General features: G+C 34.9%; 1 protein-coding gene across 1 annotated transcript in view; it reads right to left on the bottom strand.

The window, feature by feature from the left end:
* Nucleotides 1-12,726, bottom strand: part of ASCC3 (activating signal cointegrator 1 complex subunit 3) — a 344,503-nt gene that overhangs the window by 18,711 nt on the left and 313,066 nt on the right. The window contains exon 37 of the mRNA XM_059177004.1: nucleotides 8,141-8,365. Coding sequence (XP_059032987.1) covers nucleotides 8,141-8,365 — 225 coding nt within the window. The remainder of the gene's footprint in view (nucleotides 1-8,140; nucleotides 8,366-12,726) is intronic.

Below are 12,726 nucleotides of genomic sequence, written 5' to 3'. Positions count from 1 at the left end.
TCTTTCTTCCATTATTTTCAATTTTTGAAGTTTTAGGGGAGAATGTGAGGAAGTAAATGGTTAATTCACTTGTGTATCTACAATAATATAAAAACCTTGAGAAAGAGCATAAGCAGTTGATATAAAAAAGGCAAACAGCCTATCTACTACACACTGTAGTGTGTAGTGTAGTGTAATATAATAAAGCTATTACAAACATCAAGCATATTAACAGGTTGTTCTTAGGAACTGGTTAAAGTAACTATAGATTGTTGAAGGGAACAAGAATAAATAAGGAGGAGGTGATTTGATTATATATTAAAAGGGAGTGATGAATTAAAAATATTATTCATGGTCTAGTGGGACTTCTTGGTTTAAAAAAATGTGGAAATTCCTGTTAAGTTCTCATATTTTAAAACGAATTCTGACTAGACCATGAGTACAATTTTTAAATTCATCCTTATAGGACAAAGGGAACCTGGTGGGATATATCTTTATTACATATACCCAAACTATGCTGAAAACTCTTTCTTTTGGATGTGATCTTGGGCAAATTACTTAGTGTTCATCTGTAAAATGAGGATAATTATACGACTTCATTAGGCTAGTATAACAAATGTAATGCCAAGAAAGTAGAACAGAGCCTGGTACAAAGAGAAGTTCTCAAAAACCGTTCAGCACTATCATTGTTAATGACGGTCTGCCTTACGGGCCATCATGATATAGTGATTTTTTTGTGGTGGGGTGCGGGGATAGTGTACAATTCTCCAAATAATTCTGGTCAAATCTGATATTTACATACATAAATTCCAATTTAAATTTGGAAGCAAAGGTCTCCAGATCCCTTTCTAATCAACCTGCCGTCGCATGTCTCTGTGTGTGTGTGTGTTCTTTCACGAGATAACAGAATCATCTTATAGTCTTTAAAGGCACTGATGCTAAAGTCTTTTAAAATAAATATTAAAAAGAAATATTTTGATCTATTAAATTTAGGCTGCAGCAGCATTAGCCAACAAGTCCATCTTCTACCACATCTTAAAGAAGCTTTCCTAGATAACCCAGCAACCTGACCACAGAAGCGCACATCGAAGCACACAGCCCTCTGGTTCTCAGCTCACTGAGTCAGCTCCTCCAGCCTTGATTTTCCTTTTTCCATGAAACACCTGAAAGCATTCAGTTACTGGGAAGTTTTGCTATAAATACCAAACAGAAGGTAGTGGGAGTGACTATACACTTATGCTATCTGGCTCACTACTGTATTTAGATAATTTTCATTTAAATGAAGATGATTTAAAAGATTTTAGTTTTAAGTAAAAATGAAGATGATTTTAATGTAAAGACTTACAGCCCTTCTCAGAAAAGATCAGAGATAATAGAGTAGGATTTAAAATCCTGGTAATTCCAATAGTTTCAGTATGGACTGCCTTGGCAAATCACCCTTAACAAAGTTATTTGACTTCTCTGAGCATCAATTTCTTTGTCTCTTGTTTAAAAAGCAGCAGAAAGCTATAATCAAAACACCAGACAACAGCAGTTCTGGCTTTGCTGTCAATGTTAGAAAATTTAGGCAAGCCAGTTTCATTTTTGATACTTCTTATTTGTAATATTCTCATAAAAGCTAAAAAAAAAATTAAGTTTTCCTTTGGTACATCCAGCACAGAAAGTATGTCATTTCACTTAAAACATTTTACAGATACATATTACAGTTAACACAATCAAGAAGAGGGTTTCAAAGGTGAGTGGCAAGAACAATCAATTCTGTAATTACTCAATTTACAAATTAGAATTTTTAAAGCAGATTTAAAAAACCGAGATATGCACAGTAATTTTTACCTGTATTTTTGTTCAGTAGGATGGAAATGGAAATACTAGTAACAGTGACATATTAAAAGGAACCATTACAAAAATATCTCAAACTAAAAACAATGACTCAAATGATCTTGATATATAATTTCAAATGGGTACAAAAGAAAGGAGAGTATATGCTGACTTCAAGCAGGGAAAAGGGTTACACAACTATGCCTTTTTTCTGTGAAAGATTCCGTAGGACATGGGTAGTCAAGGCTACAGAGTTTTCATAATCTAAATGATGGCTCATATAAATGGTATGTTTCTATAAAATAAGGGGCATAAAAAAGCTTTAGAGTAAATGAGTATGATAAAGCAAGGAAAAAACCTATTTCCTTGAGTCCTCAAATCGTTGTTTAATTTATAAACAGTAACTAATGCCCTGTTCTTGTAAGGTGTTATTTTTACTCAGACCCTTTTACTTTAAGCGACTGCCTAGCACCTTATACTAAAACAAGAGCGGAGTTGGATTTATGGCAAGAGATGGTGGTAGTGAGTCCCACACATAGACACAAGGTCAGGCTCATGTCCCATGAGGGCAGTAGTATAATTTTCAATCAGCCAGCAGGGCTGCAGCTTGGCAAACGGCTTAAACCAATACTTTTTTAAGGCCAACAATACCCCACATTATCAAATGAGAAAAATAGGGTAAAATTATAAAACTCAATCAGCCAAGAAAATTTTATCAGCTCTTGATTTTCTCCCCAAAATTTCCATTGGCAACCCTAATATTCTTTTGTCTTCCTGGCTTGTTTATTTTTATCACAGTCTTACAAATTGCAGGAATGAGAGGATTTAGGATACAAAGCTGGTTGCCATCTCTTTTTTTTTTTTTTTTAATTTTTTTATTTTTTATAAACATATATTTTTATCCCCAGGGGTACAGGTCTGTGAATCACCAGGTTGCCATCTCTTTACAACAAAACTTTTGACCAGGTGGCTTCTGGTAAAAAGTCAACTCAACATTTAAGATGATCATAACTAAAAATTTATAACAGAGAAATTTCCACCATAATGTCTGACTATAGGGGAATGATTAAATAAACTATGCAGCCATTAGAAATTATGTTGAAAAAAACATTTAGTGTTAAAAATATTTAATGTTATAAATTATTAGGTTAAGACATTTATGAAATAATGATAAAACTGCAAAAGAAAAAAGTGAGAGAACAAGTAGGTATATGTATAAATGTACAAAGGAAAAGAGCTTTTTGAGCTTCCACGGACAAAAAAGAACAAAACAAACTATTGTAGTACTCTAGCTAGTAAATTTGGTTTTGTAGGAAAAAGGGTTAGTGACTCTAAAATGACATCAGGAATATACTATGATTGAGGAAATGGTAAATATGTTTTGATTAATGTGAGCCAGGTTTTTCACAGGTAGAGAAAGGAGTTATAAGTTTAAAAAGAGTGAAATGAACTTTTTGGTACTGGAGTGGAATTGGTGGTATTAGAAATGAACTCACGGTTTTGTAAATACAAACGTTTTCACACACAGATATACATATGCACTGAGATAAGTAGATATGCAAATGGTATAGATGTCTGTCTATGCACACCTACATTTCCTAGCTTTGTCCAGTGAGTAGGCCTAAGAGGCAAAGACACCCAAGGAGTGATGGAGTCAACAAGCCAGCAGATGAGTTCTCTAAACTATTCTCTAATAAAAAGAACCAGGGCTCTTTGGAAACATTGCTGATTCCAGGGCTAGGGCAGGGAAAGGTACAAGACAGAAGATTGCAAGGTGATGTTAAAATAATAATGTGGGCATGTCAAATATAAAGCCAGTGTGAGAGGCCCCAGTGGTGGATGCTGAGACAATCTGTGCAGCAAAATAAATGACAGCAAAGGATTTTACCCAATAGAATAAAACAAACACTCATGAGTCTATACTTATATAAATAAATATGTGAATAAAAGAAATAAATAGGGAAGAATAAGTTTTTCCTTCCAGAATTCCAGGAACAGTGGAAACAGAAAATCAGAATAGCAATAACTGCTCCAGACAAAATTCACCAATGGAGCAGAAAATAATGTGGGAAAGTATGATAAGAAATAGGATATTTGCATAATCTCAAATCTCAAAACATCTCTGCAAAAAATATGCATTAATTGTAAAAGAAAAGGCCAAGAAGTACCTACAGTGGAGTAATGTAGCTACTATATATAGTAATGTATACTATATATACATATTCAATCTAATTATGAAGAAACATTAGGCAAACCCAAATTGAGAGACAGTTCTATAAAATAACTGGTCAGTACTCTTGAAAAGGGCCAAGATCATGAAAGTCAAGGGACTAAGGAGAGAAATGACTACTAAATGCAATGGTGGTTTTTTCCACAGAATAGGAAATATTTTCCAATGGGCAAAAGACAGTAACTTCAACAAATGGTGCTGGGGAACATTGAGAGCAATATGCAAAGAAATGAAACTTGATCACTTTCTTACACCATACACACAAATAAATTCAAAATGGATTAAAGACCTAAATGTAAAACCTGAATCCATAAAATGCCTGCACAGCCAATAACTTCTCTGACATTGACCATAGTAACTTTTTTATAGATAGGTTCCCCAAGGCAAAGAAAAGCAAAAGCAAAAATAAACTTATAAAAGTATAAAAGTAAAAAAAAATATTTTACTGTATAAAAGTAAAAAGCTTCTGTACAGTGAAGGAAATAATCAATAAATCTAAAAGGCAATCTATAGAATGAGAGAAGATATTTACAAGTGACATATGTGATAAAGGATTAGTATCCAAAATATATAAAGAACTTATATAAACCAATACCCCCAAAACAAATAATCCAATTAAAATGCACAGAAGACACAGAGACATTTTTTCAAATAAAAATGAAATGGCCAAGAAACACATAAAAAGATGCTCATCATCACTTATCATCATGAAAATTCAAATAAAAACTACAATGCAATACCACCTTACACCTTTAGAATGGCTAAAATCAACAACACAAGGAACAACAGATGTTGGTGAAGTTGTGGAGAAAAAGTAACCCTTCTGTACCATGGACGTGAGAATGCAAACTGATGGAGCCACTGTGGAAAACAGTATGGAGGTTCCTCAAAATGTTAAAAATAGAACTGCCCTATAATCCAGCAATCACACTACTGAGTATTTACCCAAAGAATACAAAAACACTAATTCAAAGGATACATGAACCCCTATGTTTATAGCACCATTATTTACAATAGCAAGACATGGAAGCCACCCAAATGTCCACTCATAATTGAATGGACCAAGAAATTGTGGGGTATGTGTGTCCATGTCTTCCTAGAGAGGAAAACCATGTGTTGGTTACAAAAGGATGTCAAAAAATATCTGTGTTTAGTATAGCTTTACCTCCTTAATTTCTGTAAGTTTGTACTTACTCTATTTTATGAAATATTCCTATCTTTTAAATGGTATAATTTAATTTTTTATGATAATAAAAATGTTAGAAGCTAATTTTAAAAGATTTAAACATTTTAGAAAAGCATAAAGAAGAAATTAAAAACCACCCACAATCCTGCTAGAGAGATGGTTACTGTTCACCTTTTGGTGGACACTATTCATCTTCTCTCTAGATATATTTGTACATATAGATACAGATGTTTTATATACATGCAGAATTTACAAATGAAATTGTAAACTTTACAGCATTCTATAAATGGAAAGATACTTAGGTTTTTTACAAGTCTTTAATTTTTAAATGATGCCATAATGTACCTCCATAGACCTAGATCTATTTTCTCTATCTTAAAAACACCCTACCCACTTAAGCCCCCATGTAAGTGACTCTTAATCTCACAAAACAAACTGAGGGTTGCTGGGGGGAGGGGGTTTGGGAGAAGGGGGTGGGATTATGGACATTGGGGAGGGTATGTGCTTTGGTGAGTGCTGTGAAGTGTGTAAACCTGGTGATTCACAGACCTGTACCCCTGGGGATAAAAATATATGTTTATAAAAAATAAAAAATTAAAAAAAAAGTATTAAAACTGCATTTTAAGAAAAAAAAAACAAAAAAAAAAAAACCAAAAAAAAAATCCCCACAAAACCACCCTAAGTTTTGGGGAAAATTTTAAAATTATTTCTCATTACCCAAATGTCAAATAAAGGTAGAATGCAGAAAAATTCAATCTCTCATTATCTCACTCCCTTGGGAGCGCTTCCCCAACACTGCTCCTCTCCCCATCACCTCTTAGTAAATGGCAGCTCCGTCCCTCCATTTGCTCAGGAGACTAGCCCTGGAAACTTCTCTCGCTCCTCACTTTCCCTAAAAACTCTTTTCCAATTCATTAGCAGATTCTGTTAATTCTGAAAATAAATAAATAAATAAACAAATAACTAAATACAGGAAACCAGCCCATGCTAACCAGTCTCACACTTCTCAACATGGTCCAGCCACCATCACTTCATGCCTAGCCCTAAAGCATTCAAGGTATGAAAAGTTTCATTGATAGGGTTTCAGATTCCATACTGCAACTAATCTTCAAGAAAAACCACATGTCATTTCCATGTAGTGTCAAAAAAGGACATCCACAATTACCTGAAAAGGCTATAAAAATACTCTTCCCTTTTCAAACTACATGTCCTTGTGAGGCTGGCTTTTTTTCATATACTTCATACTTTTTTTCATAACACATCATACTGTAACAGACTGATTGCAAAAGGAGATATATGAATCTTGCTGACTTCTATTAAGCTAGATATTAAAGATATTTGCAAAAATGTAAAACAATTCTATACTTTTCATTAATTTTCTTTATTGTCTTGGAAAATAGTCACTTTTCCTGAAAAATCATGTTACTTCAATTAACATACAATGGGTCCGTTATTATTAGTTTTAAATAACACAATAAATATTTGAGACTTTTTCAGTTTTAAATTAACATGGTAAATATTCATAGATATAACCAACAGAATCACTGCTCTAGCAGCTCCGTCTCTGAGTAAAATCCAAAATCCTTAGTGGTTTACAAACTCCCTCCCCTGACCTGACCCCATTTTCTCTGAGAAAATAATCTCCACATCCACTTCTTTTTTACTTCATTTCTAGTGCCCCTGTCCATCTTCTTTACAATGGTCTCCTTTATTTTTCTTTGATGACACCAAGTAAGTTCCTGCATGAGAGACTTGGAACCAGCTTTCCTAGTTTTTGGAGTATACTCCCTCGGATAATCTTAGGGCTCACTCTCTTCTTTCAATTCTTTCTTTCTTTTTTTTAAAAAGATTTTATTTATTTATTTGACAGATAGAGATCCAAGTAGGCAGAAAGGCAGGCAGAGAGAGAGGGGGGGAAGCAGGCTCCCTGCTGAGCAGAGAGCCCGATGATGCGGGGCTCCATCCCAGGACCCTGAGATCATGACCTGAGCTAAAGGCAGAGGCTTTAACCCACTGAGCCACCCCACCCAGGCGCCCCTCAATTCTTTCTTTAATGTTACCTTATAAGCAAGATAGTCCTGGAACACATTTAAAGTAGCACAGAACAATACTTTCCATCTTTCTCTCTATTTCCTTTATTATACTTTATTACTTAAAAAAAAAAAAAAAAAAAAAACCCATCACAGTTATCCCTCCGACTTATATTTTTAATTGTCTTTTCCATCTCAAGTGAAAGCCCATAACAGCAGGCAGTCTTTTTTTTAAAAAATTTTAACATATAATGTATTATTTGTCCCAGGGGTACAGGTCTGTGATTCGTCAGGCTTACGCATCTCACAGCACCCGCCATAGCACATATCCCACCCTCCAGCCCCTCACCCAGCCAACCTATCCCTCCCCTCCCCTCCTGCAGCAACCCCCAGTTTGTTTCCTGAGATTAAGACGCTCTTATGGTTTGTCTTCATCCCCATCCCATCTTGTTTCATTTTTCCCTCCCTACACCCCCATAACCCCCGCCTTGTCTCTCAAATTCCTCCTATCAGAGAGATCGTATGATAACTGTCTTTCTCTGAGTGACTTATTTTGCTCAGCATAATACCCTCTAGTTCCATCCAGCAAGATTTTGTTTCTTTGGACGGAGCAGGCAGTCTTTTGCTTGTTCACTGCTATATACTCAGAACTTAGAAAAGTAGCTGGCATTGAATTTTATCTTCAATTTTCACCTAATGGATAGCTGAAATTGTAATCTTACTGCATTTATATTTGCCTTTTCCTTTGAAAGTTCTTGATTTGATTCATCAGATTTTTCTCAACAATGCAGTGATAAAATATTTTAAATGCAAGTATATTTTATCCTAATACGGGGCGGGGGGGGGGGGAGAAAAGCAAAAACAATGGGAGAAAATATAGGTCTTAGACTTTCATACCTGACATACTCTGAGCGCTTGGTCCAAGACTGTTTTGGTGTCCGTGTCGTAGTCTGGGCAGGGCAGCATGGTTCTGCTGAGATGTGCCTGTAGTAGGAGATGTGCTTTGGTGTGAGGGCTATCAAATGAATGAGGATTTGATTCAAAGGGAAGACATTTTGCCAGTTCACTATTCATATGATCTTCATTATGTCTCACAGGCAAATCTGTGTATTCTTCTGCATCCTGGAAAACACACAAACACATATAAATATATATATATATAAAATAATGTTGGATCAAAGGTATAATTAACATACTTCTCAGCTGAACTACTGACATTTAAAACGTAGTTTAGAAAAACCATAAGGTAACTAATCATGCCCTCTTAGAACTTTGCTTTATTCAATACTATTATTAATATGTAAGCGCAAGCTGATGATTTTGGAGGCGAGGGGGGTGGGGGATGGGTGAGCCCAGTGGTAGCTGTTAAGGAGGGCACTTATTGCATGGAGCACTGGGTGTGGTGCATAAACAATGAATGCCGGAACACTGAAAAGAAATACAATAAAATAAAATGAAAAAAATATGTAAGCACAAGCTAGTAATGTGCAATATATCTGAAATGCATGAATGCTCTTATTTTTACAATCCACAAAAATAACAGAGGACCTGCTGGGCATCATACAAAATGTTTAACACGGGACCATAGCAATGAACCAGAAACTGAGAGTTCCTCAGGGACAGACAGTTCTACAAAGTACAGTGAATCTTATTATAAGGTAAGTACAGAGTGCTGAAGGGACATTGGGTTTGGGGACGTACTTATTTTAAACAGTCGGGGAAAATTTCTTGGAAACAATGATATTTAAGAGCTATAGGATGAATGGAAGGATATGGCAGGGCTGAGGCAGGGAGGCGGAGGATAAGATTGGTGAGGTAAGAAAAGGATGAAGAGAAGAATCCTTAACTTAAAATTTATTGTAGTAAATTAGATTAAAATAAAATGATTTGAAATCGAGTTTCCAGTACCACATGTAAGGAGCCTGGAAGTCACTATTCTATCCTAACAACAAGTAAAAAGCTGAACAAATTGAAAGTTCAACAACTCTTTTTGGAGCCATGAAAGAAGAGAGGACATGGGGCAAACTGCTGCCCCTGAAGACTTGAGACACAGGCCAATATCGGGAGTCATAGCTAACAGAAGAAAATAATGATTCTAATCATAAGATAATTGATTCTAAAATTCATATGGAGGGGTGCCTGGATGGCTTAGTGGGTTAAAGCCTCTGCCTTCAGCTCAGGTCATGATCCCAGGGTCCTGGGATCGAGCCCAGCATCGGGCTCTCTGCTCAGCAGGGAGCCTGCTTTCCCCTCTCTCTCTGCCTGCCTCTCTGCCTACTTGTGACCTCTCTGTCCAAAAAAAAAAAAATAATACGGAAATGTAAAGGACCTAGGATAACTTTAAGAACTTTAAAAGTAACAAAGTGGGAGTTAACAAGACCTGATTTCAAGACTTTAATTATAAAGCTTATCTAATAAGAAAAAGTGTTCTATGGAATAGATCCAGAAATAAATACATACCTATATGGACAACAAATTTTTGACAAAGTGTGAAAGACAAAGCAGTGGAGAAAGAGTATCTTTTCAAGAAATGGTAGTGCAATCATTGGGAATCTACATACAAAACCCCCCAAAATAAAGCAAATGAAACCGTTCAATCTCTACTTCATACTGTATATAAAAAGTTCACTCAAAATGTACGATAGACCTAAATATAAAATCTAAACCTATAAAACTTTCAGAAGAAAAGCAGGAGGACAATTCTGCTACCTAGGGTTAGGAAAATATTTCTTTGATAAGATAACTTAAAGCATGATCTTTAAAAAAGAAATGATAGATTGAGCTTCAAATTAAAAAAAAAAAACTGTTCTTAAAAAAAAGACATTAAGAAAATTAAAACATAGGCCATAGACTGAAAACATCTGCAAAGCATAGATCTAATACAGGCCTTATATACAGAATGTATCAACTCTCAAAACTCAGTGGGAATGCAAACATTCCAGTGAAAAACAGGAAAGATTTTAATAGATACTTTATGTATCTATTTATGTATGTATCTATATGAAATATTATTAGTTATCAGGAAAATAAAAAATTAGAATGGCCAAAATTTAAATGACTAACATATCAAGTACTAGCAAGAATGGAGAAAAATTGAAACTTTTCCTACACAGTTGGCAGGAATTTAAAACGTTTAAATTGCTTAGATAAACAGTTTCATATTTTCTTAAAATTTAAACATATAACTACCATGTTCCTAGTGATTTACCTAAGAGAAAAAAGAGCATATGTTCATACAAAAACCGTACACAGTAGTTCACAGCAGCTTTCCTTATTATACAGCAAAACAAACAAACAAAAAAAAAAAAAAAAAAGAGGAAAAAACCTAAACGTCCATCAACAAATGAAGGGATAAATTTTACCCATACATCCATACAATGGATCCATGCAATGGAATTTTACTCAGCAATAGAAAGAACGAACTATTGATACCAAAATATGGATGAATCTCAGAATAATTATGATGAAAGAAATCAGACCAAAAACAGAGTACATACCCTAAGGATTTGCAAAGTAATCTACAGAGACAGAAAGCAGATTGGTGGTTGTCTAGGTAGAGGTCAGGGTGGAAGGAGAGGGAGTTAAAGCTCATAGAGGGGAATGCGATAACTTTTGATTTGCTTTTGATAGGTACAGAATTCCTGCCTAGGAAATAAAACTGTGTGATGGAATCCCTGAAGACTGTATAATTTGGAATTCAATTATATGAAACAATTAGAGTATTCTATACCTATATATATTTTTATCTTTCCTTGCTTGACCTACAATTTCAGAAACCTGTGCCTTTACTGTATGTTCAGTATACTACAAGACTACTAAAAACATAATTACATCTTTATGATGAAAATTCAGACTATATTAATAGGTAAATTCTTATTTCAAAAACCAAATGGAATAAATTCACTTAAACAAATATTTGTTGATTATCTGCCTTATGAGAAAGACATACATTACTCAACCGATCATGTAAATAAATGCAAATTTAATAAGGTGACAAGTGCTATGAAGAAGAAACATACAGAAGCATGACAGAATCTAGCCAAGGAATTTGCCTGAGTTAGGAAGGTCATAAAGGATTCCTGAAGAAAAAGGCAGATAAGATACAGAGATCAGCAGATATTAAGTAGATGAAGAGAGAAATGAAGTGTTCTAGGAACAGTATATACACAAAAACCCTAGAGTGGGAAGGAAAATCATGAGTTCAAAAGACTAAAAAAATAGGTCTTAAAATAATTTCAATTGATTCAATATAGTATGCTGAAAAAATATTTATTTTTTTAAAAGATTTTATTCATTTATTTGACAGAGATCACAAGTAGGCAGAGAGGCAGGCAGAGAGAGGGGGAAGCAGGCTCCCTGCTGAGCAGAAAGCCTGATGTGGGGCTTGATCCCAGGACCCTGGGACCATGACCTGAGCCAAAGGCAGGGGCTTAGCCCACTGAGCCACCCAGGCGCCCCTGAAAAAAATATTTTAAATGAAAAGCGGAAATATTCTGTTTAACTGAACTAGATAAATATTTTTAAATTATGTTTCACCTTATTTTGTCCTGCATTAGTCAAAAATATTACAGCTATTCTACATTATTTTAAATGTTATCTTCACCTTTTGACTGCTTTGTGTAAAGATATGTATGTTGACATATTAGCAATTAATCATTTTTGCCCCTATGTGTCATGTTGGTTTTCCTTTCGTACGTCATTTCAGTTCTTTCCTGTCTGTTCTCTCTGAAGTCATCTGCTAAAGAAGGACCAGTTGTACATGACAGTTATATTATTTTTGATTTCAGGTGAATTTTAGGACCGAAGCATCATCATGTAATGGCTGATCCATCTCAACGTAGTATCTGAGCTCCATCCAAATCCCTATCAGTGACTATCCACCTATTCCAGGCTTGCCAAATGTTTAAGAAAAAATGAACAGTAGGTAAGAACTAAGATGGTTCAGAAATCTAAAATGTGACCTTTTCCTTCAAGGAAATTAAAATTATATTGGGCAAAAATTTATATAAATAATTACTTTAAGTGTAGAATAAAATAGAATTATTTAGGGAAGAGTCCTGGAGTGAATTGGGTGTGCTGGAAAGTTTTCCAAAAAAGACAGTGTTCATTCTAGGCTTAGAACAACTTGTAGAAGAGGACAGAGGGAGAGAGATTCCTTGCATTCCATGTGGAGAAAATAGTATGAGCAGATCTATAAAACAGCTAAGGAGGGGTCTGAGGTTTGAGCCTCAGGGATGAAGAGAATGATGATGCTATTAATAGCAGAGAAGTTGGGAACACTCAGTGAGTTGGAGCTTTCTGTCAAGCATGCAAAATACACTTAAAGAGAGGGCAATAATCTGGATAGTTGGTGGAGGTGGAGGGGGAGAAATAAGCTTTAAAACCGTTTCATGGTCTAACGTTTTATTCATATTTAGATTTCTTTCTACTGTTCATTAAATACAACTTCTGATCTTCTAGCAGAAGAAAATCAAATAGTTATT

The sequence above is a fragment of the Mustela lutreola genome, chromosome 6 (assembly GCF_030435805.1).
Source record: "Mustela lutreola isolate mMusLut2 chromosome 6, mMusLut2.pri, whole genome shotgun sequence".
NCBI lineage: Eukaryota > Metazoa > Chordata > Mammalia > Carnivora > Mustelidae > Mustela > Mustela lutreola.
Note: the sequence above shows the minus strand (reverse complement) of the source record. Positions and strands in the feature narration are given on the sequence as shown.